General features: G+C 39.5%; 2 protein-coding genes across 3 annotated transcripts in view; one reads left to right on the top strand and one right to left on the bottom strand.

Moving 5' to 3' along the window:
• MCC (MCC regulator of Wnt signaling pathway) overlaps nucleotides 1-8,760 on the top strand; it is a 225,746-nt gene extending 216,986 nt beyond the window's left edge. The window contains exons 17-18 of the mRNA XM_077816346.1: nucleotides 6,657-6,779; nucleotides 8,580-8,760. Coding sequence (XP_077672472.1) covers nucleotides 6,657-6,779; nucleotides 8,580-8,760 — 304 coding nt within the window. The remainder of the gene's footprint in view (nucleotides 1-6,656; nucleotides 6,780-8,579) is intronic.
• A 5,815-nt stretch (nucleotides 8,761-14,575) lies between these two features.
• The window catches only part of DCP2 (decapping mRNA 2), a 30,895-nt gene continuing 18,260 nt past the window's right edge, over nucleotides 14,576-27,210 (bottom strand). The window contains exons 6-12 of one of the 2 annotated variants that reach the window (XM_077817321.1): nucleotides 26,247-26,359; nucleotides 26,058-26,165; nucleotides 24,646-24,778; nucleotides 24,142-24,243; nucleotides 22,139-22,190; nucleotides 21,024-21,235; nucleotides 14,576-17,430 (exon numbers count right to left, since the gene is read on the bottom strand). In XM_077817321.1, the coding sequence (XP_077673447.1) occupies nucleotides 21,072-21,235; nucleotides 22,139-22,190; nucleotides 24,142-24,243; nucleotides 24,646-24,778; nucleotides 26,058-26,165; nucleotides 26,247-26,359 (672 nt within the window). In that variant the 3' untranslated portion in view covers nucleotides 14,576-17,430; nucleotides 21,024-21,071. Of the gene's footprint in view, nucleotides 21,236-22,138; nucleotides 22,191-24,141; nucleotides 24,244-24,645; nucleotides 24,779-26,057; nucleotides 26,166-26,246; nucleotides 26,360-27,210 lie in introns of both variants that reach the window. The other variant, XM_077817320.1, reaches the window with a different exon arrangement.

Here is a 27,210-nt window from a genome sequence, read left to right as displayed (position 1 = left end):
AAGGTTTCACACGTTGCAGTGTGATAAGTTGGTGTCAAATGGTCTTTAAGGTGCTTCATTCCTCAACTCTATTAAGGTGCAGATCTAGACTGGACAGGGTCTCTAGAGAAATGCTATTCTTTGACAGCTCTCAGTGATTATGTATCAGATGTGTTCAGTTTACAATTAAAAATATGCTTGTTTCCTAACTGTGAGCCTTGAAAACCCAACCTAGGCCCAGAAAGTCAAGCTGGGTACTTCTCAATAGTTCTGCTGGCCAAATCATGTCTTCACACCTGTTTTAGTGACCACTGTTTTCCAGTTAAGCACCTGTGCAACCTCATCATAGTGAGATTCTGCCAGAAGTGACACCTGTATAACCCGCACAGCACTCAGTAGAGTTGTACAGGTGTTACTGTTTACTAAATTTCAATTACAAAGCTAAACAGTTTTGTTAATGAATGACAAGATGAACTAGATTCCAGTTCTGACACGCTTTGTTGTGTTGGTTCTGTTGGGCTAGCAGGAGGAAACAACAGTATACATTTATTTTAATCACTGTAATAGGGATATGTTACTCAATATACACAAGGAGTAGATCTGTTGAGTAAAGTGGTATTTTACAGTGACCTTCAGAGAACTGTACTTTGATGTTATTGCATGGTTAGAATTCACGCTCTTCTGTATTTTACAGCTGTGTAAGAGAAAGTAACCTTGCCATTGCGGGGGGTCGAGTGTACATTTGGTATGGTGGCATACGCTATTACAGTTACAGTGACTTACATCATTTGTACAATGGGGTACAAAGCACACAGAGCATTAATTTGTATGTTTCCTGTATACACAAATTATGGAATATTTTCTTTGGCTAACACAGTAAACAAAAAATTCTGTGGGTTAAAATCAGAATTACATTGTGTGGGCAGCCCTATCAAACAACCTTGAGTGTTGAATAACCACTGCCCAATGACCACATTCGGACAGGTGGAGCTTGGGTCAGTACTGTGTCTTGTTTGCAGCCATAACTTTTGGATTTCCCTTGTGGCTTTGGAAGTTGGAAACTGTGTATCATGATGATACCTCTAGCATAAACAGCAGAGACTTGTAATGAAGAAGTGCGGTTTGTTGATTAAACCGATAACCTCACTTTATCAGCGGTGCCATAAAATGCACACCATGGATTAAGGACCTAGGACAAGGCCGGCAATTGCAGGGGCAGGGGAAGATGGGAGCTACTCCCTGAGTTTCATACAGGAGGCGTGCACGCTCCCAGGTGGAGCTCTTAACTACAGCACGGCATTAGTGTGAAATGTAAGCTCTGTAGAGGAGAGGTGCCTCTGGGGCAGGGAGTCAGTATTTTGTTTACAAACAGAGGCAGGGTGATTAAGATAAGAAAGGACTGGTGATTAAATTAATGGTATGGAAGTTTAGCCTGTAAAAGAGGAATCCCTCCATGGAGGGGAGAGAAGGCTGAGGGGTTGTTTCAGAGAGAACAGGGGATTCAGGAAAAATACAGCAAAGCACTGAGCCTAGGTTACATTCAGAAAAGGGGGCCATTTGGGGGCGTAGGTAAAAAGAAGGGGTCAAACCCAGGAAAGGGCTAAGTGTATAGAGAAGTTCCCACTCTACCTGTGGTACTTATGTAGTCTCATCACCATACTATCTGAGGCTGCACCTCACAATATCTAACCTATTTCTCCTCCCAGCCCCTCGGTGAGGTAAAGCAATGCAGTTATCCCCTCAATTACCTGAAGAGGGGTTCCAAAGGGGATGGAGCTAGGCTGTTCTCAGTGGTGGCAGATGCCAGAACAAGGAGCAATGGTCTCAAGTTGCTGGGGGGCGGGGTCTAGGTTAGATACTAGGAAACACTACTTCACCAGGAGGGTGGTGAAGCACTTTACCTAAGGAAGTGCTGGAATCTCCATCCCTAGAGGTTTTTAAGGTCCGGCTTGACAAAGCCCTGGCTGGGATGATTTAGTTGGGGTTGGACTAGATGGCCTCCTGAGGTCTCTTCCAACCCTAATTTCTATGATTGTACAGATGGGGCACTGAGGCACACACAGATTAAAGGGCAGATTTTCAAAGGTATTTAGGCACCTAGTGAGATTTTCAAATTACTTAGAAGGTTTGGTGCTTTGTAAACCCCACTGGATATCTAGCTACATCTTTGGGTGCCTAAAAGCCTTTCTGTCCTTAAAGCACTGGCCTTGGGTCAGACAGGAAGTCCATGGGGGGAGTAGAACTCAGGTCTCTCAGGGCTAGCTCCCTATCCAGCAGACCAGCCTCTCCCTCTCTCTCTGCTGCATGCTGCAAAAAAAGAGAACTCTGATAGATGGGAGAAAAACCAAGGTGGCCAGTTCTCTGAGACTCCAGCAAATGGTCCCAGGATGGATGTCATGGTTGACAGCATGAAAAGCAGCACAGAGGTTAGGAAGGATGGAGAATGAGAGTCAGATGAGAGGAGATCACTTAACTCCCAAGGGGTGGCAAGTTCTGCCCCACGCTGGGTTTTACAGCAATGGCTGCTGTGCAGTTTTACATTTTAACTGAAAACCATTTTGTTCAGTCATTTTTTGTTCTGAGTTTGAGAAAAGGAAGGAATGAGAAAGTGTCCTATAAGTATCAGATGTGTTTACGCCTCAAATTCTTAGTTTTTCAGCTGTATTCAGGCCAATTTCAGAGCAAAGAACAGAAACTGCATCCACAGAGTCCATAAAGTCAACAATTATTGTCATGATTTGCATTATTCACTGGGCACCATCTGTGTGCTCAGTACTGCCAGAAAATCCAGTCCCTGAGCCAATGCATATAAGATATGTAACTCTGGATAAGATGGCTCAGATATTTAAGTATGAAGTGTGTAGTTATTGACCACACGTTATCACATGTTCACTGTGAAGTTTGTATCTGTGAGTGGAGGCACTGATGGCAATTAGGGTGACCAGATGTCCCAATTTTATAGGGACAGTCCCAGTATTTGGGGTTTTCTCTTATATAGACTCCTATTACCCTCCACCCCCGTCCCGATTTTTCACACTTGCTGTCTGGTCACCCTAATGGCAATAGAAGTTTTAATTGATTAAGGACTAGAAGATTTGACCCTCCAACTTTCTTTCTAAAGGAACAGCTGCCCAGAGCTCCTGTACCTGTTTATTTTCCTTTTCTGACTGCAGTGGTCCTGATATAGCAAGTCTCGGGGATTTTTCCCTCAACTTTAAAATACGGAATTTTCTTGGTGTTTGGTTTTAAGTAGTCTCCTGTGAGAACTGCACCTCAGTCACTGTAGTGTTGTGTTTTTAGAGCCTTCTTGGAAAGTAACTCGCCCTTAAACAGACGTAAAAGCAGCGTTGTCAAGTCTCATGATAATTGTTTTCCTTAAAGCCCCAGCTCCTGGAGTCACTTGGATATGGGATGATTTCAACCTTCATTCTGAAAGAAAAATGAAGTTTCTAGTCCTCGTGGCTACGCAGAAAGCTTCAAAATGTGACCCCAGTGCACCCTAAAGGCTCAAAAAGTGGGAGGCAAATTAAAAAGAACCACACATCTGTTGTTTGTACATAATCTCATGATTTTAAAGCCAATCTCATGATTTTTGGGGAGTCTGATTCATGATTTTTGAACATTTGGGATTGGCAGTGATGTGAAAGTGTCAGTTTCACTCCTGTTTAAAGTTAGTTTCTAGTCTATTGTTTGTAGTGAGGTAGCACCTCTAGAGCCTAAGGCAGATGCCTTGCCCTAGTAGGACGTTTACAAAGTTAAATGATCTGTTCCAAGCTTGAAGAACTGCAAAAAAGTGATAGGAAGTAATCTAGATTTTTCTATAATTGTTTCAATTGTTGATTCAAGAATTCGTAACAAAGCATATGCATTAACATTTTAAACCTAACCAGTGTTCCTTAAGTGGCTTGACACAAGATGTGAGAATATGTTAGTATTAGAGCTGAGTGGGTCTAATATTTATTAAATCCTCTTTTTTTTTTTTAGGAATTAGATACAGTACTCCGATCAGCTAATTTCTAAGTTATCTGCAAAAAACCCCCTTGAGTTTTCAGGTGACTAAGTAGCCCTTGGAATCACGGTTGAAGTTACGTGCCCCTGACCTAGGAACCATGGACCAGTACAGCCCAGAGGGGAAATGGGAGAAGTATAAATCACATAAAATAGATGTGTAAATAAAGTTTAGTAGCTGAAAGAACCTAAGTGGGGTGAAGTTAATGGAATTCACAATAAAGCTCAAAATGTCAGTGCAATTAAAAAAATACTGTTGATCAATTTGGGCTGAAAAAGGGACATTTACAGCAAATGGAGACTATTTTAGCAGATCTCAGGAGGCAGGCAGGCCCACAATCAAAAGTTTTAACAAGGGATTTGATTTTACACATTCACTACAGTGTCTTTACCAGACAGCAAACCTAATCTTTAGCCTTGGGTAGGTTGTCTAATGTGCCTTTGAGTATTTGTGCACTGTATGAATTCAGGTTTCAGAGTAACAGCCATGTTAGTCTGTATTCGCAAAAAGAAAAGGAGGACTTGTGGCACCTTAGAGACTAATCAATTTATTTGAGCATGAGCTTTCGTGAGCTACAGCTCACTTCATCGGATGCATACCGTGGAAGCTGCAGAAGACATTATATACACACAGAGACCATGAAACAATACCTCCTCCCACCCCACTGTCCTGCTGGTAATAGCTTATCTAAAGTGATCATCAAGTTGGGCCATTTCCAGCACAAATCCAGGTTTTCTCACCCTCCGCCCCCCCACAAACTTACTCTCCTGCTGGTAATATTACCGGCTATTCTCCGGGTTATTACCAGCAGGAGAGTGAGTTTGTGTGTGGGGGGGGGGGGGGGCGGCAGAGGGTGAGAGAACCTGGATTTGTGCTGGAAATGGCCCAACTTGATGATCACTTTAGATAAGCTATTACCAGCAGGACAGTGGGGTGGGAGGAGGTATTGTTTCATGGTCTCTGTGTGTATATAATGTCTTCTGCAGCTTCCACGGTATGCATCCGATGAAGTGAGTTGTAGCTCACGAAAGCTCATGCTCAAATAAATTGGTTAGTCTCTAAGGTGCCACAAGTCCTCCTTTTCTTTTTGTATGAATTCAGGGTTCCAGCACCTTTTGTGTCTAGAAATTAAAGATGCCCTTGGCAGCAAATAACCTAAATGCAATGCCAGAGCTGCTCCCAAGAGCTCTTGATACTTTATGCTGAAAAATACCCATGCTCCCCTCTTAGTCACTACAGTGGATAATTGTATAGTCTCATTGGTAGCATGATAGCTTTGTGTGTGTGTAATGAACATATGTTAAAAGAACATTATTAAGTTTGCAAAGGACTCAAAAGTTAGGAAGTGCTAGAACTACGCAATCTCTAATTACATGACATACTCCTTTTTTCCACAAGACCTTGTGCATTCAGTGCACAGAATGAATGTAATGAGCACCTATTCACTATCTTGTTTTTTCCTCACTGTTCGCCCTGTGTAGCCCTGGGTCTTATTTATTGAATGCTATTCAAACCCTGCTCTGAAGACAGAATTATTCATTTCCTTTTGGGTTTTTCCGTGGCAGTCATCACTATATTATCTGAGTGCTTCAAAACCATGACTTTATCTTCACAACACCCCTGTGTGATAAGTTGATATTATCACCATTTTACAAATGGTGAATGGAGATAGAGTGCTGAAGGTCAAAAGTTTCCAGTAATTTTGGGTGCCCAACTTGAGGCACCAAGCACTTGATCTTTCAGAGCACTTGCCATTATATAGCACTTTATATGTTCAAAGCACAGCTCCCATTGACTTGATTTGCAGCTGTGTGTGCTCATCACCTCTACAAATCAGATCCTGGCAATCAAGTTGAGCACCCAGAAAATGAGAAACACACAACTACTGACCACTTATGAATTGTTTGGTTTCAGTGACTTGCCCAGCATCACATAGGAACTTAGGTAGAGATAAAGGATGGAATCCAGTATTCCAGGGCAGCACTCAACCGCCTTAACCATGAGACCCTCCTTTCTTTTCCTGCAGTATGTGACTCTGATTGTTATTTTGGATGCTAGTGAAGTCTTCTTTTCTTTAGTTATTGATTTCTCCCTCTTTTATGTAGCGAGTCTTCCTGCAATTTTTTTTAATAAAGAGAATTTTAAAATAAAAACAAATAATGTTTTGATTAGCAAATTACCTAGTTATCCTAGGTCCACCATGTTTGTATTTAATTTTTCTATATATATTAGCTTTAGGTTTAACTTCTCTTTATAGTGTTTACTTTACTATCTGAGTTGCCATCTTAAATATATAGTATATAGAACATGTTATATGCTAATATCTTCTTCCATGCATCTCTTTTCCTAACTGTGGATATTGCACATTCTGCTCTTATATGAGAGAGATGTAGCGTGGACAAGACCATCCCCAGTGATGATCTGATGTTTGTCCATATTTCTTTTTATCCTACATGTGAATTGTTACTGTTTTGCTTTTAAAAAAATCAATTTAACAAAAGTTTAACCTCATAAAACTAAATCCGGCATTATCAAAGTAGTATAAAGAAAAATATTTTCCTCCTTTACATCTAACAGAAGGAACTTTGTTGAATGTGATCTATACTCTTGCAAGTCCAAATTTTATGGATAACTGACTCCTTTTTTCACTCCTTGTATCCTGGTGCAGAGAGAAGAAACTGAAAGGGAGAGTGCAAGAGTTAGTGAATGCCTTAGAAAGACTCACGAAGAGCAGCGAAATCAGACATCAGCAGTCTGCTGAGTTTGTTAATGACCTGAAAAGGGCAAACAGGTAAAGGATCTTCTAGTGAATGGATGTACACATTGACTTCTGGTGCATTCTGGTAGTGCACTGTAATCCTCTCCTTTCCCTAATGAGCAGCTTTTACATCCTCAGCTGCTTGCCAGTAGTCTCGAAGAATGCAAGGTCAGAGTTGGGGGAAGAGACTAATCCTTTTTACTGAGTGCCCCATAACCAGTGGGGGGGAGGGGGGAGAAAGAGATTCTATTGCAGTTAAAAATGGCATCTATTATAAAACAATTTTCAGTTTAATCATGTTTGTGAATTATTGCTGTTTTCGCTCACCTCCTCCCTGGGCTGGCTCATGCATCTCTTCTTATCCCTTCAGATTCTCCTGTTATCAAGTTTCCTTCCATAAACCCACTCAGTACTTTAAAGTGTAGCACTGACAGTGATACAGACTGTGCCTCCATCTCCCAGTCGGTCTGCATCAATGGGCTTTGATGGACTGAGGGTTACAATTGTTGTTGGTCCACTTCCTTCAAGGAGTCATCCATTCACCATGTAATTTGTCACTCATGAGCCATACTTTACCTGTTAGAGAAAGTCTTGGCCATTGACGTGATGGGCAAGACTTGATCTTCAACCAGCACCCATTTGGTGTCTCCTACTGAGCGAAAGGGGAGGTTGAAGAGAGGGCATTTGGCAACTAAATGTAATACATTGTTGACTTCAAAGGGACACTCTCAAGATCTATCTAGGCACTTACAGGGCCTTCATCATTGTAATACCTGATCACATCATGCTCATCAGTGCATTACCTTACAGGGAAGTACTATTATCCCCATTTTACAGGTGCAGAACTGAAGCACAGAAATTAAATGACTTGCCCAGGTTCATGCCTGGGGTAGGATTTGAACCGAGGTTTCACAAGGCCCTCTCCCGTTCCCTATCCACCAGACCTTCCTCCCTGCTCCAGAATTCACCTTCCTTCTTATAAATAATGCGGCCTTCAGAATAGAAAATACTTTAATTCCTTTTTGTACTTCATATACTATGGGGAGACTAGACTCATCAATGTCAACTTCTAGTTCTCAGGCACTAACACACCTTTGTTGATTCCCTACACTTTTTGGATAGGCTTGTCAGGGGACAAAAGCAGTAAAAAAAAAACACCTCATCCATTGAACTGTTTGTGATGATTATTATGATTAAATTAAAACATTTATATTCTATAAATCTTTATTTACAATATCTACATTTTGATCATATACCTACCTGATAGTGTCCCCTTAACAAAGCACTTTGTGATATGCACCTAGGGCCCAGTCCTCGGTGATATACTGAGCAGCCTCTACTCACACTCACACCAGGGAGGTGCGGGTGCTCAGTACCTCAAACAATTGGGCCCACAATCCTCAGACATCATATGATAACCTGGAACTGCATAGCGCACTAGTGCAGCAAGCATATAGTGATGCATCACAATAAATGATCACAGTTAGATATGTTGCTTTAATGCCACAGACACTAATAAAACACCAAGAGCTACTCTGACGTAGATATTTTCATTCACTAGTTAGACCCTTTTCTCCCTGATCTATGATTTGGGCCTCTGACCCTTTCATTTGATAATTTTTTATTTTGTGGGAGGAACATTAGTTCTCTTATGGCTGAGACTTTTAATAAACAAGGTCTTGACTTGTGAGACTCGTTTTATATGAAATTTTAGGGAGAGGAATCCTTGGTCACTTTCGAAAATTTGGCAACTGATTTTGGGTGTCTGTTTCTAGGTGCTTAACTTGAGCTAGCGTTGTTGAATGATCTTGTATTGCTGTCTGTTTCTAACAGTAACCTTGTGGCAGCTTATGAAAAAGCAAAGAAGAAGCATCAAAACAAATTGAAGAAACTGGAGTCACAAATGATGGCCATGGTTGAGAGGCATGAGACTCAAGTGAGGATGCTCAAACAAAGAATAGCATTGCTGGAGGAGGAGAACTCAAGACCTCACACTAATGAAACTTCGCTTTAAAATTCTATATATATAATGTGACAGTTAGTGCCATTAAAAAAGTTGGGTTTTTTTGACTGATTTTAGGTAGTGAACACTATTAAGGATCTGAAACATAACAGGCATAGATCAGCCTTGTGTGGCTTTGTCAAATCAAGCCAGGAGAACTGGGGAGACTATTTTAAGCTTAAGCAAAGGATTGTTTATTGATGACTGCTTGAAATGGACAGTGTCTGAAGGTAAAGTTTCCCATCATACCAAGGTTATGTTCATGGTATATGTAATTATGTACATACACACACATGCAGGATTATCTCCCATCTTCATCCTAATGGGTGGGAGTCCCTCCACACTTTCATTTTGATCTTGATGCATTCCCTTGCTTTTAATTTACTCCCAAGACAAGGCCAAAACAGCACTCATTCAGATGCTTTTGTATGTTTGTTTGGGCACAGAGTAAGCCAGTCTGATAGATCTCCCAGCCACCATGTTTTCTTTGTCCTGAAATCTTGCAGTAAGACTTGCTGTTACATCTATTGTATGTGTGTGTTTGGTGAGGGGAGGTGTGCAAGATGACAGCATGGTTCGTACCCTGCACCAAACTTGCAGTTCTCCACACCGCACACAGTCCAACAGATGGAGGAGGAGAACTCCTGCTAATTCGGAGATGTTTTACCCAGGCAGGATTCCTGAACACAGCAACTAGAAAGCTCTTGCTGCAAGTCTACAGTTCTGCTTTATTTCTTATGCCCTTACAGGCTCTATGGGGCCACATGCTTTCTGTTTACAGTGCAGGGGGTGTGGGCCGAGATTGGGTAGGAAGTTACAAGGAAGTTTTTGTCCTTCATGTTCTAGGGTAGTGCTGACAGTCAATTTAGAAAAAGTTGGATTTATTTTTCTAAAATACATTATAGACAAGGTTTTCCTCAGAGAAGCCTCTGTCAGATGCAGAGTAGTATTAGACTAGCATAACGTTCCATTACACCTGTGTGTCACCAAGAGGTAGAAACTCTCTCTGCACTTACTATGTAGTACAAAAAGGTACTTCTTTTTAAGGAATGTACCTATTCAATATTAAAATAAATGCACATGAATGTGCGTATACATGTAGATACACACACATACAAAATGAGTGAGCAAATGGCTGGCTCTTAGTACTATGTGAGTAGAAGTTATATGAACACAGCCTTCTGATGGCTGTTGTAAAATTACATTTATAGGCTATATTTTAATAAGTTACTGTTATAATGTAGGTGGACTTCTCTGTTCAAGCTAGTTGGTTTCTTATGCCATGCTAGCTAGCACATGGTAAGACTGAATGAGTCTGGTGTTTTTAGTAGAGGCTGAGTGAAGCACAGAGATCAGGTTGCCACCTCTAGGAAGCAGAAGGTGTAGTCTCAGACATGGCATGCATCCCAGCTCCTTTGGGCCTTGTTCACAGGACTTTTGTGTTTTCACTGTCACAGAGATTGTCTGAACACTTAAAATAAAACAACCCACCCTTATCAGTTTAATCAACCTAGAGTCAATTCACTTTTTTGTTATTACTACAGCGCTGGTATGTTTAGTATTGGTCAAGCTTGAGGTGCTTTCCTTGGCAAATGGATTTACAAAAGTCTGCTGTCATTCCCACCTGTCACACAGGAATTTGTTGTGTTTTGGGACTTGTCTTGAGTTTCCTAGACCTGTTTAGATTGATGTGAATTTCTCTCTAAAGGCTTGTTTAGCTTTAAAAGTATTTCCAGAGAGCTGTGGCTATGGTTCTCTATGCTGAGTAACCCTTTGCTAGATTAAGCCTTTAGCCTTCCTGGCTGGATCACGCTTTGCTGCTTCTAGATGTTAAGCAGGGACAATGAGGGGATTTACTTTCAGCTTTTTAGGGAGCAGGTCAAAAACAGCCTTAGCTGAGATTTAAATGTCAGTGGTTCTTAATGCTGGTTTCTAATGCTCTCCTTCCCTTTGGCAACTGTTGTTCTCTTTCTTTAAAAGTAGTGAAGGTTGAGTAGCAAATCTGAGACAACATAAGCTGCAACAATGCCAAACCCAGTCTCCTGCGTACACCAGTATAAATGAAAAAGACAGCATTACTTACAAAGGAAGGGCCACCTCGTAGAGCCCTGCTACCTGACTTGAAACTACAGGGACCCAACTACATGTGTTGGGTCTGGGTCAGGTGGGAAAGCAAGCGGCCCCTTAGGGGGTTAGGGTGGGAGTGGCTGCGTGCTCCACCATGCTGCACTGCATGTGTTGTAGAGTGTCTGTGCTGAGGAGCTGCAGATTCTCACTCCACAGTACATACAGCGCAGCAGGGAGGAGTGGATATTAAGACCAGTGCATGATGCCCTCCCTGAACAAACCCTGAGGCAGAAGGAGAGCTGGGAGGGGTGTGGGTCTGAAAACAACTCGATCCTCTCAGGGTTGATCTGTCAGGCTTAAATGTTAGGCCCAAGCCAACCTGTACCACCTTTTAGTTTGGGTGGGGCCACTCCCCTTTACCTACAGAACTGTATAATCTCCCACTTTGAACTGCAAATCCCATCCTCTAAGCAATATTCATATTGATTTTCCAATGTCTGAGTGCAGTTCTGTCCATAGAATTGTTTTGCTAAGCTAGAACTGTCCTTCACTGCAGCAGAAAGTTTTTTTGGGGGGGCAAGATCCATGTTAAAAAAATTTTTTTTTATTTTGCCCACAAATGTCCTCAACAGTGGACATTTTTTCCTGACTGAATGAAGAGGGCTTGAAAGGAAGAACCCGTCTTTAAAGTGAGGCAGAAAAAGCTGTGTAAGTAGTTTCTATATTTTGGGTCCAGCACCCCATTCACTAAAATAAGTGAGTTTTGTCATGGGCCTTTAGTTGAAGCAGGATCAGACTACGTGCCTCTGTTTATCATTGGGAAAACTTTCCTGGTGCTAAAAGACTGTGTGCACAACCCTACATAGTATGAGAGATGCACTAAGCCAGTTCCCACAGGTTCAAGGACTCAAGTCATCAACCTTGTTACCTCCTTGAGATCAGCCCTACATTAACTGTGACCTAAGGACTTGACTTGAACACTGCTGCTTAAGTCTAGATGTAAGTGGCTAGATAATGGGTGCAAAGTTCACATTAGCTTTAGCAGGAGTTTTGGATAAGTAAAGGCTGTAGCTGCTTGCTTGTACTAAATGCCCCAAGCATTTGCTTTCCCATTTATAATATGCAGCCAAAACTTTGGTCTGGGGCAGTTTGGATTATATATGTAACGGCAGTTAGGCTCCTTGCTAACCCAGTTTGTTTATGGCTCATAAACAAAATTCTGAGTAAGCTAAAGCAATCTCCATGCTGGAAACATGTATTTGTGCAAGAGGCACCCACTACTTGACAAGCACTGAGAGCTGACTTTGAAATAAATAAAAAAACCAAAACCGACAGGCATATGGTTCAGGGCTACAAAAGGGACACAGTGACATGGTTCACAGTTCCTGGTTCCTTTGTAATTTGTGTGAGGGAAGAAAGCAAGTTACTGTTCCCTTTATTCCTGCTACTGTGGTTCAGCATTAGATCCCTCTTATACTGACCTCCTCACCATGGTATCTGAGTGCCTTCCATTAAGCAAAGTTACTAAGATCTGTCACTGGTGGTTAGTTCTCTCTCATCCTCTCCCAAGGGAGTGTTTTAAGTTGTTTAAATGAAAATGCTGCCCTGTTTATATATTAGAAAAGGCAAGGGTGAGGTGTGATGTGCTTAACTCCTTCAGGAATGTGTTGCAGAATTGGGTAGGCTCCCTAGAACCCATGGCTGTGGCTTTAGCCTTAAAATAGAAATGGCCCCTGTGCTCCTGCAGCCAAGTTGTTGACCACAGTCTTGAGCCAACAAGGACAGAGCCTGATGTAATATTCTGTGGGAAACCCCTGTGGAGACTCAGCAATAACAAATCTAGAACAAGCACCTGAGACAGCTGAAATTCTTCCACATATAGGTTTGGCTACCCCAGGTTGCTGGATTGTTTTTCCTAGTATCAGTTTTAGGAGGCATGTTCACAGCTGTACAACATATAACAATTGCTGATAGTGTCTCTTACTAAGTTGAAAAGCAAGGGATTTTAGGTTGTTTTTTTCCTTCAATAAGAGAGTGAAAGGGGTTTCTGTTTAATAGAGGGTTTACTGTTTTGAATTAAGTAGAAGTTTTTATATCACTTCAAATCTAGGCTTTGCCTTCTCAGTCCAAAACAGAGCTGAGCAGAACCTGTCCTGTATATAGATGATTTCATTAGGCAGGAATATTGAGCCAGCACCTTACTCAGATTTCTAAGGGATGAGGAATGATGTACAAATTTTCTATTACATATTATTTTGTGATAGTGCCAATTCTAACCTACCTTTTAAGTTTGTTTTTAGCAGATCTGTTTTATTTCAAATACATTTTAAGAATGCTGTAAAGATGTAAGTTTACAGGAAATAATCATATCAAGGTGATTAAAGGTAACCTACCCAACATTTCTTCCATGATGTTGATGAGCAAGACCCTATTTGCTTTGTCACAGCCTCTGCTATGGAGTCTTCAACGGTTAAAAGGGAGATGGGGGTACCTACGAAGTACTGCTTAATTTGTTAGTATATTAGAAATGGGAGTGGGGAATAGGACCAATGGGAAATAGTGGTGAAATAGCTTAACTCCAATCAAGAATGTGTGTTATATGTTTTAGTGCTTCTTGTAATAGGTTAAAAGTAGCCGTAGCCCTAGTGTACCAGTTACAAAAAATGACCACCTTAAAACAGTAAATTCCAAAAACTAATATTTAATTATACAACTGTTTGAAACACCAGCTCGAAGTATTATGTAGTCTATCTAAACTGACAAGTGTGCATTCTAACTTCTTCAGAAGTAAGTTACATCAACTGTAGACACTGCAACCCAACTCCCACAAAAAAACTCATTTGAGTTCAATAGCTGAGTTAGTTCTATTTATAAGAACCTAGTCAATTCTCCTTCAGTCTCTTAACAGACAAGTGCAACAGTGTATTAATTTGTATCTTGTTCTAATGACTTTTAAAAATTGTCTGAGTGTCAAATAGTGCATGAAATTTTATATTTCATATTGTTCTGAAAAAGTACTTTTCTAATTAAAAAGGTTTACACCAGCTTGAATGTATTGTTAGTTATTACAAAGCACATGTGACTAAGTTTGCATTAATCTCAGTATTCCACTGTTTATATTGGAAGTTTTTCATTTAAAAATGTCACTGAACATTGTACTATATGTTGTAATTTTAGAGACTTTTCACCTAATTGATTTGCTTTAAATGTGTTCTGCTTTTTAGTTCCTTAGCTGCTGTAAAATAGTTATTTTGTTTATTTGATATAGAATTGTAAAAACAGCATTTATTTATACAGAGACATTTATAATACTTTTTATTTTACAAATGTTCCTATATTCTGAATAAATTTCTAATGCTAAAGTATGTGTTTCACTTGTTAGCTTCAGTCCCGTAACTAGTTACATACACTCTAAAAAACTTAAGCCTTCAATACATGGTTGATAGGTGGTACAGACTAAACGAACCTACCTCTTTTCTCTTTTGACAACACTGTGAAAAAAAATCTTAATGTCCTTAAATGTCAGTCCTAAGATTAAAGTGGAGTTGTTCTGTTTTTCTACTAGAAAAACAGAAGTTTTACCACGTTTCCATTCCCCCATACTTTGGAATTCTTTTAAAAAAAAAAAGCTGGGACAGCTTCCCAGGACTGTATTAAAAACTTAAAAGTAAGTCTGCAGCTACCTCATTCTCCTCTTCAAATTTAATATGAAAGTATACATTAAAAGGCAAACATTTTTAAATGGAAGGAGACAGTTGCACACGTTTGATTCTTTTAATGACAAATCACTCCATTTCACAAATACTTTAAAAGCACGGATTGGGGTTTGACAGTAAATCCTCTCATCTAATGTTCCAAACCTATAGCCTGCTCACATTGGTCTTTAAAAAGTTCAGAATCCAGCTCCAGTCAGTTTTAACTTTAGCAATGCTTGCTATAAACTTTTATGCTCTTGTAAGTGGCACATGTAGAATCAGTGCTACTAATGGGCATTTAAGGCAATATATGTCAAAACATTCTGCAGTATAAGTATTCTGCTGCCCCAGGCAGCACAGACATGAAATTTCAAACCACCAACAGTTATGTTCATACTTCATTATTACAGTAACAATTTTATCCAGACAGTCAAATACTTTAACAGTAAAAAATGCTTTAAAGAAACAGCCAATGACTCTAAATGTTAATTGTCAAACAAACAAAGTGCTTCAATTTCTGGATCAGTGAATGTACACAATGCTTCAAAAATGCATGTAATCTGTTAGTTCAGTTACAGATCTTAGCAAAATCTGAAGAGTTGAACAGTGCTCTTCAGGACTAGCTCACAGAAACTGAATAAAACCTGTAACTTTGCATGTTTAAATAAAATGTATTTGTAGTATTATACTAATTAAAGTCAGTGAAGATGGACCACATTCTTAAAGTACTACTCACACCTGGCCTATACAATAGAATACTTCCCAATCCCAGAAGTAATCCCTGTCATTGCTTAAGTTTCTGCAAGACAATCACAGAACTTAGACATTTTTTGTACAGCATGGAATAATTTTTCTTTGGATATTCTGTGTGGTTGTCTGTTACAAGACAAATATATTTGCTCTCTAGAAATCAAGTAGCTTTTAGGATTTATTAGCATACTATTTCATCTAGTAGTTTTCTTATGTAACAGGATTGTTCTCAACTGGCAAGACTAAGGTGATCCCCTTCTACTGTAATAATTCTATCCAAATGTCCTCAAGAGAGTTTACAAGATTCAGTCACATTCTTGTCACAATCAGGAAATCAAATTAAGTTTTAATTATAGCATTTTATGTACATCACCATCTCATTTGAAAAATGTTGCATTTCTCATCACAAAATTTGCAGCACTTTCAACATTTAGAACATGATTTCTATATCTTATTAAAAGATATGCAATCCAAACTTCATAGTAATATTAAAGACTAGCAAATTAAGTTAGTTTTCACCTCTTTGTATAATTCACCTTTTGAACAAAAAATTCATACAGTATGAATGTTTTAAACAATTTCATGGTATAGTTTTGTTAAATTAAATATGAACAAGTTATTTCTACACACAAGGTTTTTTCCTGCAGAATTACCAAATGGTAAGTTTTTTCTTCCTATTCACCCAAAAATCATTTGAACAGATACCTTCCCAAGTAGTTGAGTAAAAGTCCTTAAATCCCATCCTGCTCCCTCCCCAAATATCCTGTATGTGTTAGCTGGCAAACTATCAGGAGCAAAGGCCTTTCTGTAATACAGAACATGCCATAATTTTGGTTCATGTTTCCTACAGATTGTCCTAAAACTGGAGTCACATTAGAAACCATGAAAGTCAATGTTTACATGACTTTAAAGTAAAAATGCAAAGTTAAACCCAAGCATTAGGTCAGTAGAAGAACATTTAAAATTGAGACGTGTTCTTGCATGATCCTGAAGGAAGGAACTGCTACATATGCAGTGTCACACCCTCACAGTAAGGCTTATAACTTACTTGGAAAAGTAGTGAAATGCACACTCGGCAAAGAACACACTGCATTTCTTATAGTGCTCATGTACAGTATAAAAAACAGTGCAAATACTACCTTTTAGCCCACTCTTGCTCTTTCCATTGTTGAAGAACATTGCTACAAACATTTAAAAAAAAAAAAAAAAAAAAAATGACCAGAGCTTACCTTTTCAAGCCTCATTTGCTGCAAGAGAGCCTTCACAGTGCACTTTCTATTACAGGTGAATTAATTTCATGTATAAAACTCCACATCTTAAATATTTTGGTTGCTGCAACACTAAAATGCTGAAGTGGACTCAAATTCAGTCCAGGGGAGTGGTTTTCAACCTGCCGTCTGCAGCCCCCTTGGTGTCCACAGACTATATCTAAGATTTCCTCCATTCAAAATTTTTTAGGGACCACAAATAAAAAAGGTTGAAAAAAAAAAAATCATTGGTCTAGCATAATTTCAAAAGCAGTTTGAAACCTATATCAACAAAACTAAAAACAACAACATCTTGTGCCTATGTTTAAACTGCAAACTACTTAAGTCTATAAAGGAGATTTACGCTATCCCACAAGCACACTTTTCCAAAAGTTTTGGCTTCCCAATATAGATTAGAATAAATTCCAGTAAATGTAGTTTTACAAGATTAGTGCACCTTGGGGTTAGCCCAGAGAAAAGACACTGGAATAACTCAAGGCATTCTAGCTCCTAGACTGAAGTAGTCAGTATGATTTGTTAAATCACGATTTGAAATCAAGTAGCTAAAAAAGAAAAGCTCACTGAGCTAACATTATAAAAATGGCCATATGGCCCAACAGTAACACCTCAAGTTCCAACACGGATATAGAGCTTGATTCAGGCCAGCCAGAGATGAGGGCAGTGGGGGCTGGGGAGAGGAGGGCAAATCACATTGGAAAAAAAACCACTTCAAATCAGTGATCACAGAAGAAAATGCACTTTTCATATTAAAATGACTGATTGGAAACATGTTAGGAATAGCCAGACTACACAGTTTGCCTTAACATTACATGCAGCATTTTAAACAAACCGAGTATAAACACAGCAAACGTTGTTTTTGTAGATCTCCAAAGTAAACTACGATCAGAGCACAGTATGTAAACCTGTAATTTTGTGAGAGAGAGAGAGACAGACTTACTACAAACAAAAAACATACAGAAAGGGAAGCTTTTAATTGTGAAATAAGATAAAATATTTTTCCCCCTCCATACCTCTATCTCCATACCTCAAACTCTGTGCAGGATTCAATACCACACGTGCATTGAAAAATGGAAATTTTTAAAGACTACCAAGTTACAGAACATGCTAAAATTAGTCTATAGTCTCAAAATCCTCCAAAAATTAAAAACCAAAACCCCACACACTGCATAAAAAGAACTGGAGGGAAAATGCATAAAACTGCACTAAAAAACTAAAATAAATTACTGTTTACATAGTACTAGAGACTGCTATGTGAACTAATTCCAGAATTTCCAGTACCTGCATTGAGCTTTTTGTCCATTAAACATTCTTCCTCATAATTTCATGAGTGTCTTAACTTCAAGGTTACAGATGCGTGAGTCACAATTTGATTAGCAACTGCAGGTTGCAACTTGTTTTATTCCAAGCACAGTAGACTGACATGCTTACTTTTCAAGCATCTTCACACCAACAAGCGCTTAGATCTCCGAAATCCATTCACAACCAATTTCACTAGATAATCTTGCCGCTCCAAATGCCCACCCACACTCAAAAAAAATCCACTGAATGAAACTCAATCCTCCATTTGCTATTTCTTCACTCTTTTACAAACATTCCTGTAAGGTGTACTCCTACACTTTGGAATACAAGTATAAAATGATTCATTTAACATTTTGAACATGAAACACATAAAAAGGACATACAACACTAGTAAGAGTAAACAATCTGAAACGTTCACAGTGCAGGGCACCCTGAAACCCAAATGCAGGTCATACACAAACACATTTAATAAGCTGTTTGAGACCTCAAGAAGGAAGGAAACTATGTCAATACAAATATGAACATTCTGAATTCATATTTCTGAAACAGTACCTTGTACACAAAGAAATAGAAATTATTGCATATTTATCAAATTTATTTATAACTCTCACACTGATGCTAGATTTCATAAAATCAGGCCTGTTTTCTGCAGCCTTTGTTTGGGATTCGTCAGTGAGGAAGCCAGGTATTTTTGTAATTAATGAAAACTTTTGCTTTAAAAAAAAAAAAAAATCTACACTTAGTGATCCCAGTAAGGCATATCCCATTTATGCACATTCTTCTCATATTGCTATGAGCCATTTCACATCCCAAACTGTCATCAAGTGGAAGTTTCAAGTTTAAAATTCACACAGCTCTATAAATCTTCCCCTTATTAATCCATGGTGCATTAAGTGAACAATCATAAAAGGAACATATCTGAAAAGTCAACCTACCTATCAGAAATAAAAATTTCCAAAGCTTGATTTTTTAATCATGTGTTGAGAGTCTCATTAAACTCACTGGCATTAGCAGCCTGGAGGTCAGAGTGCTAACTTCTGATTCCTTAGGAGCTAGACACTTATTGCTGGGAAATCAACTACTTACACTAAGAGGACTGAACAAAGCTTTGGTTTTCATTTGGATCTGAATAGGTAAATTGACAAATTCATCCCTCCTGCCCCCCCGCAACTTTACTGTTCAGCCCTCTCAATTAAATAACAGGACATATGCATTTAGGCACAGATCTTCAAAAGGTATTAGACACCTAACTCCCACTGACATTACTGGAAGTTAGGCAACCCGAATAACTTTGAGGATCTGGGCCTTACTGATTTAAGCAACCTCTGAACATTATTTCTGGCTGTCAACCCACTGCCACCACCACACCAGGGTGAAGCAAAAGAGTCACTTCAACAACTGAAGGAAAAACTATTCTAAAAGTAAACTGACCTGTTGTAAGACTTTCTTATCCAAATGGAAAAACTGGAATCTATTTCTCCTGTTAACTGATACAGGAGTCCAGCTTTCCTGGCTAATGGGAAATGTTTTAACAACTGAAAATTACTAGATTCCCTAGCCCAAAGGGATGAAAAGATTAGAAGATAAAAATAAGCTAACACGCTATTTATTGAGGGCAAAGATAATAGATATTATAGGGTATTTGCAAGAAGACAGGGATTGTGTTTAGTGGATACCACACCAAAGATATAAAAGGGTGTCTGTGGGTGACATATCTTCTGTGGTCAGAAAATGTACAAAGCCTTGGAACAGCCACTGATAGACAATTTAGTCATTCAGTCCTCCAAATTACACATCACACCCACCTACCTTAATTTTAGAGAACCATCCACTTAAAAAAAAAAAAAAAAAAAAAAAAAACACAAGAGAGAAAAATATAGGTACTGACTGCTGAGACAAGTGAGGAGCTTCATTTGCCCCCAATCCCCAATAAAATGCTTTTGAAATGTATATTCAAAACTCTCTCAAGTGAATCATGATGCAAGAACGTATGACTAGTGATTTTTTCCCCCCCACTTAGTATCATTTGCATTCCTACTGCTAATTTTTTCACATCTTCGATATACTTATTATTAAAAGGCTGTAGCCTCATTCATTTTTAGTTACAGTTTTCAGATACTGAGATGCAAGTGCAATATCAAATGCTATACTATTGGAGAGAGAGAGAGAGAACGAACACACATGACACTAGACACCTCCAAGGACAATAGTATAGAACACAATAATGGACACTTAGAACAGTTGTTGCAAACTTGATTAAGCCATTAGGTGGCACATGACGTTCTCTAGTCATCCACACATCTGCCTCAATCCTCCCCTTCTCTCAGCAGGACCTGCAGAGGCTTATTTACATTCAGCAACTACAAATGTTTAGTATATATAAGAATCCCCTCGCCACAAAATTTAACTTTTCCTTTCAACTTCTTAAAAGCAGCTGCAAGTGAAAGAAGGCTTGTACCCATTTTGTCCTAGTGGAGAACAGTTCTAATGGACATAAAGGAAGAACAGAAACAAGTAAGTGTGAAAGGCCAAATTCTGTTCAGCAAGCGTATCCCCACCGAAGACAGTCGAGGAAAAGGTGCAAGTCAGGGCAGAATGGGACCCCATGGATTTAGTTTTAAATTCTACTGACTGCAAGTCATTCTGAAATGAGTTTGAGCATGAGAGAGAGGAGAGAACATCGGCAGACAACCGGAGAGAAGAAGAGAGAGAGAACTGCAAAGATGAGGTCAAACTAGTAGACTTGAAATTCATAATTTTTTTTAAGCACAGATGCGCCAAGATTTCAACATTGCTGGGATAGAGAAGATGGGTGTCCTCTGAGAATTAATTTAATTGCTATACTACTGCAAAGTACCAGAAAATAAAGACTGAGTGTTCCAACAACTTGATATCAGAGCAGGTTCAAAGTTTAGTGTGTTAGTATACAGCCAACACTAAAATATTTCAAAGTTTAAAAAAAAAAAAAAAATGCCCTCTCATGCAACAGCAGGAACTAGTGAACCAAACACTGGAAAGGTACTTTTGTGGATAAAGGCGGAACTGCATTTAAAGTGCGACACTTCACTATGCCACTTCCATACTGCAAAGAGAATGGACCCTTTCCAATCATCATTCAGTCCCTGCATTGCTTTAAAAATAAAAAAAAATAAAAACACCTGAGAAGGAGTAAGGCTGGATTAGAAACCCACTCAACTGCAAAAGATCAGTCTTTGATTTTTGTTCATCCATAACAGGTTTGCTGTCAGAGGTCAAAACTTTTCATTATGGCATCATGGTCAAACTTGAAGCTCAAGAAAGCTCTTGATGAGAAAGTGATTTTGTAATGACCATTACATGCTACAGAGTATGCCTCTGTATGTTCCAGCAGGTCTTCAATGGAGAAACACACATCATACGCTGCTGCATCTGCTTAAAAAAAGAAAAAGAAAAAAGAAAAAAATATGTTCTACCACTTAACTTTCAACTGTATTGATCAATGAAGAGGTCATTGAAAATATGCTACTATTTAGGTTTAAAAAGCTGAACATTAAATTTATGCTCAATTAGCATTTATTCACACTGGCAATTTTATCAATTTGGTCATCATTTCAAACAAAAAGTGTAGCAAGGAATTCCTTAGCTTTATTGGCCACCTACTGGTCCAAACAAGTTTTGTAGGAGTTACATAAACAGCAGTTTTTACCCAAATGATTAATTCTCTTCTGCAAAGCCCAGGTTAGGGCAATAATTTTTTGCCAAGGTCCAAATTTCTTGGTCAAGGTATAGTCAAGGTCCAGACTCCAGAGAAAACAAGTAAATAAAAAGAAAGAGTTTGCAGTCCATTCAAAAGTTTCAGGTGATCTGGATTTGGCTCGCAGTCTGCCTATTGACTACCCTGAGTTACGGTGACAAACTGCTTGGACACAGTCCCCTTCCAAAGTGGAGACCTGGAGAAGGGGCTGGAGAGCCCCGTGGGGGCCTTAAATCAGGTGGTGGTAATTTCAGAACAGTCCTTGCACCATCAGATACCCCAGCTCCTATACTACCATGAAAAGCCTTTTCAGTGATCTATTCAAATCGTCACCACCATGGCATGCCTCCCCGAGGCTCACCCCAGATATACAGTGCTTTACTTTCTCCATCAATGGTGAACTATGAGCAACTGTATATTCCACCATCCTATAGATTTCACAACTAAGGAAAGGGATCTTAAACCTTCATTTAATAAAAGGCTTCCTTTTTCGGCACATACTGTAGTAAGTGGATGCAGTCTCAAAAATTGTTTCAAATTAATGTGTTCACATACAAAATGAAAATTAATATACTTGCCTGTTTCAAAGTTATCCTGAAGTCTTCTTGGATTAAGTTTTTTTTCACATTTCTGATTAAGAAAGCGAGCACACATTATACTCTACAAAATACATGCCTTAATTTTAACAGTACTCAAGGAAATAAATGTAACTGCTAATTAATACCAGACTGGTAAGTTCACTCTGCAATGACAACAATTCTTTAATTAGGCATTAAATATTTGTTTTAAATCAAAGCAGCTAGTTTATTATCGATCTAGCTTTAAAAAGTGAATTCTGTGATACTGCTATAAAGAATTCTCTAGCGCGCATACTCCTATAAATCTTTTGAAAGTGTGAAATAGGCAGTTCACACATGCCAACTCTCTTTTTTAAGCAATCTAACAAGCTTCTTTTCCTGTAAGTATTTGCTATTGCAGCCTGCTGAGAGCTGAAGACAAGCTATTTACTTACTCTCACAGCATAGGTATCGCACCAATATTTGAAATGGGAAACTTTATTAATGGAAATGCTTATTTGCTTAAAGAAAAAGGGGCAGATTGAGGTGCATTAAGGACATGTTGTGAGGAATGCACACTCCAAGAGTAAGTGCTAACTGCAATTCGATCTACGCTGTACCCCTGCAGTGAATGAAGCAGTGCCCCACAGATTCCATGAAAATTGATGAAAAAAAAAAAAAAAACCAGCCCTTGACGCACAATTGTGTTTCCGAATCTCAGTTTTCATTTAAAAAAAAGCTTTTCTAGCCTAATGGTGGTAAAGACAACATTTAAAACCTGAACCAAGCATAAACTGATGCATTAATACATGCCCAAGTCTACTCACTGCCTGTAACAAAAGCTAAAAAGTGTAAACTGCCCCATTCATCAAGGTCCCATGTACTCTATGCTTCCAAGGCTGTAGAATATGGCATTTTCCCAGAGTTTGCAGAAGTCAACATTTCTTCTGTCGCCAACCTCCTGACATTTCGTTCTCTCCCCCCGCCTTCCCAGGACCCATCCTGCAGCTCCCTGTTGCTCACTTCTTTTCTCCACAATGCATGCTCCCTACCTGTTACACGGAACCAGATAGCAGGGAATTGGGAAGTCAGAGCTGAAGTCAGATTTTCAGTCAAGAGGAGGGAGAACCAAAAAAGTGTAAGCTGGCAAGATGAGCTGCCTTGACAACAGTACAGCAAATGAGGCCTAAGAAGTCAGGGAGATAAGCCATTGAAGGTGGCTACAAACGCCCTCTAGACCCTGGCCCACTGGGGTGGGGGGATGGTGCAGTTTTCTGAGCTTGGCCAAATGGACAATATTGCAAGAGCCAAGGTACAGGTTGTAGAACCAGGCCACATGGAGAGCACGGTGAAAAACCCATCCTCAAAAAAATACCACGGTCAAAAACAGTCAGATACACTTTGTTAAGATTTTCCCTGACCAATGACCTAGCTGAGGGTGTTCACATGGCGGTAAGGAGATGGGAATTAATAGTATTTTACGGTGACTCACTAAGTTAACGTCATGGGATTCAGGGTTTGTTGAGGCAGAACTTGATCCCATTGTGCCATGGATATCGATTCAGAGCCCACACCTCAAACTGTAGCCAGGCAGAAAGTAGGGGAGTGACTAGGCATATACTTTACATTTTCAAACTCAGTGGTTTTGCCATACCACAGTAAAATATTTATCCACTCATTTTTAAGCTGCAGATATTTTGCCATTGCAATGTACAGTACTAGACCGTTCTCTGTCAAATACCTGGACTATTACAGGAAGGAACATCTATTTAAGGTTCACTTTAATATGCATTAGAATTCAGTTACAAAATGCTAATTGGATAAATTATATTATTCAATACTCTACAAGTGTATACATATACAGGATGAGAAATGTCACCTGCAGTGCGTACACTGAACACACTCATTTAGATCTGTTTTCATGCACATGCAATTTAACATTCCATCAGCAAAACCTTAGTTTACGCACTCAGTTAAAGGTCACCAAAATGTGTTAATGCAAGAACTATGGCTGTCAATCTTACCAATGTGTGGTTCTGTTTCGCCGGCTGACTGTGGACCCCATTTGTCCTCTTCTTTTGGTTAGAAGTGTCTTGATATTGCTTTCTACCATTACCCCTCATGTTCTGAGTCAGCCAAACCCAAAAAAGGTAATACACATAAAGGTTAAGTGCTAGTGTCACACCCTACTGCATTATGATACCACTTATATAGCAGCTGTCATCCAAGTACCCCAAATCATGTTAAGGTTTAGAAACCGAGGCACAAGGAAGTTATAGCTACTGTTTAAGGTTACTCCACAAGCCAGTGGCAGAGGTGGGAAAAGACTCTGGGTCTGCTGATACCCAGTTCCCTGGTCTAATGACTAGGCATGCTCCTTTCCATGATATAATGAAGTCTCATCCCTTAAGGCAATAAACCCAACAGCCTATCCCCATACATTCATACATAAAGTGAGTCTGAACGAAGCACTACCACTGATTTTAAAGGGTCCTAACAAATCCAATGGATTTGGAAATTAAACCTACCTTTATTTTTAGAGCTTCAGACATCTCAGAATGATTGTTATATGGCTTCTGTTGCTGTGGTTGTCTGTACTTCGTCCACTGGTCTCCTGGAGAGCCATCTGTAAACACCTGCTGGCTATAACGAAGTTTAGATCTATCCCATTTAAAAAAAAAAAAAAAAATTATCCGCAAAAGAACTTTGATTCAAGACTATTATGATCAGAACAGAAATACACATTGTTCTGCTTCTCCAGACAATCTTACAAGATAAGCTGAAACACTGGATCTTAACCTTAATAGTCTCTCCACTCACTAAACTTGTTTTGCTTATTGAGGAAGAGTTATGCACAAAGCGGAAAAAATATGACTTTATAAAGCATCAGTATGTGACAAGAAAAAAAAAGATTTCTTACTCTAGAATCCTGTCACTTGAAGTGTTGTGTGGATACCAAGTGGGTACACCTTGATACTTTATTTATGACACGAGCGTGGGTGCTTAACTGACCTAGATTGATGATGGGGAACCCCCTTTGTCAACCTGAACTGGTTTGAGAAGTTGCTCAGTCACATGACTGCTAGGAAACCAATGTACACTGCCAAAGAGCCACAGTAATATGTCAGCAGCCCCCTAAGCTTCCCCCTGATCAGCTGTTTCATGGCATGCACGAAGCTCGGGGGGGGGGAGGGGAGGAAGCGTGAGGGCACAGCAGGTTATGGGGGGGGTGGGAATGGATAGAGAGGGGGCAGGGCCTGTGGCAGAGCCAGGGGTTGGGCAGTGAGCACCCTCCGGCACACTGGGAAGTTGGCGTCTGTAGCTCCAGCCCCGGAGTCGCTGCCTGTACAAGGAGCTGCACATTAACTTCTGAAGAGCCGCATGTGGCTCCAGAGCCACAGGTTGGCCACCCCGGCTCTAAGATCTCCCTGCGATTTAACACGTTACAAGATCATTTTTTCAATCACCCCGAATCACCATGACAACATTGGTTTTATCCAACTTTCCTTGAAATTGACATTAATTTGAAATTACTTTTAAGTACCATGGCTATTAGTGATTCTTCCTGACTTTGTTCCATTGTTTTTGGCACCTCTCCTTCCTTTCAGCACTACACTGATTATTTTAGAAAGCATATCTACCTGTCCTACCTTCTGATAGAGAATTTCAAGTTTCTCCTTCACTTGCTTTTCATATTCCCATATAGGAACAAAACATTCTCTCAGTTTTGCCATATTCTAAGATTTTCCATACAAGTAGTTTCAAGCACATCAGGGAACTAATTAACCTCTCCATCCTACTAACAGTTCTATGGATCTCTCTATAATCTATTATATTAACCCATTCTGAGGAAAAAAAAAGAGTGGACATTCTTCAGCTTTGTGTAGCCAATGATTTATAAAAATGTTGACAGACATGTCAAAATGATCTAGTTTCCTACCTTGTTTTCTCCATGTTGAGCTTGGATGGTGTGCTCCCAGTGGATGAAAATCCATTGTCACTATCAGAGGAGTCCCCATACCTTCGAGAAAGCCAGTCTCTCAATGGTCTGTGAAGAAGTTAGTGTTTTGTCAACAAAATCCAGTGTCCTGAAAACAAGAGGCTAGACTTTGGCTTATCCTGAACATACCTGATGAAGGGAATGGCCATGAAAAACTTGTTAGGTGCCAAACCTAGCTTGGACTTTGGAGTCATGTCATTTCTATGGCATGGTAATTTGTCAATTGAGAACCATTCAATGTTCTGAAACACAGAAAAAAGTAATTACTTTAGTGAAGTCATCAAGGGACTTAGGCAAATCATCCACAATAAGAAAAGGAGTACTTGTGGCACCTTAGAGACTAACCAATTTATTTGAGCATAAGCTTTTGTGAGCTACAGCTCAATTCATCAGATGCATACTGTGAGCTGTAGCTCACGAAAGCTTATGCTCAAATAAATTGGTTAGTCTCTAAGGTGCCACAAGTACTCCTTTTCTTTTTGCGAATACAGATTAACACAGCTGTTACTCTGAAACCTATCATCCACAATGATTTTCTTTAAAATCAAAAAACTACAGCAAGAGTCTGAATTAATGAACCATGACAGAGCTGCTGACCAATACAGGTTATTTTAAATGCTAGGATCACTTTTCTGGCCACCACCACAATGTAACAGACATGACAATGCAAGTTTGCAGTGTTGTTGTAGCTGTATCGGTCCCAGAACATGAGAAAGACCGGAAGAAGAGCTCTGTGTAGCTCGAAAGCCTGTCTGTTACACCAACCAAGATGGTCCATTAAAAGATATTATACCCCATTGTCTCTCTGTTAGAATCCCTAAAATGTGGAATGCAGTACACAGTACCTCAATTATTGAAAGTTAGTTCATTTAAAATAAGGTCTGCAACAACATATCGTATATACTCTATCATAAGCCGGTTTGTTTATAAGCCGGCCCCCACCCCCAAGATGGATAAGTAAAAATGGAAATTTTTTATGACCCATTCATAAGCCGACCCTATAATTCAGGGGTCAGCAAACTTTGGCTCTCGGGCCATCAGGATAAGCGGCTGGCAGGCTGAAATGGTTTGTTTACCTCGAGCGTCTGCAGGC

This window comes from Eretmochelys imbricata, chromosome 5 (genome assembly GCF_965152235.1).
Source record: "Eretmochelys imbricata isolate rEreImb1 chromosome 5, rEreImb1.hap1, whole genome shotgun sequence".
Lineage (NCBI taxonomy): Eukaryota > Metazoa > Chordata > Testudines > Cheloniidae > Eretmochelys > Eretmochelys imbricata.
This window is presented reverse-complemented; position numbering and strand designations above follow the sequence as displayed.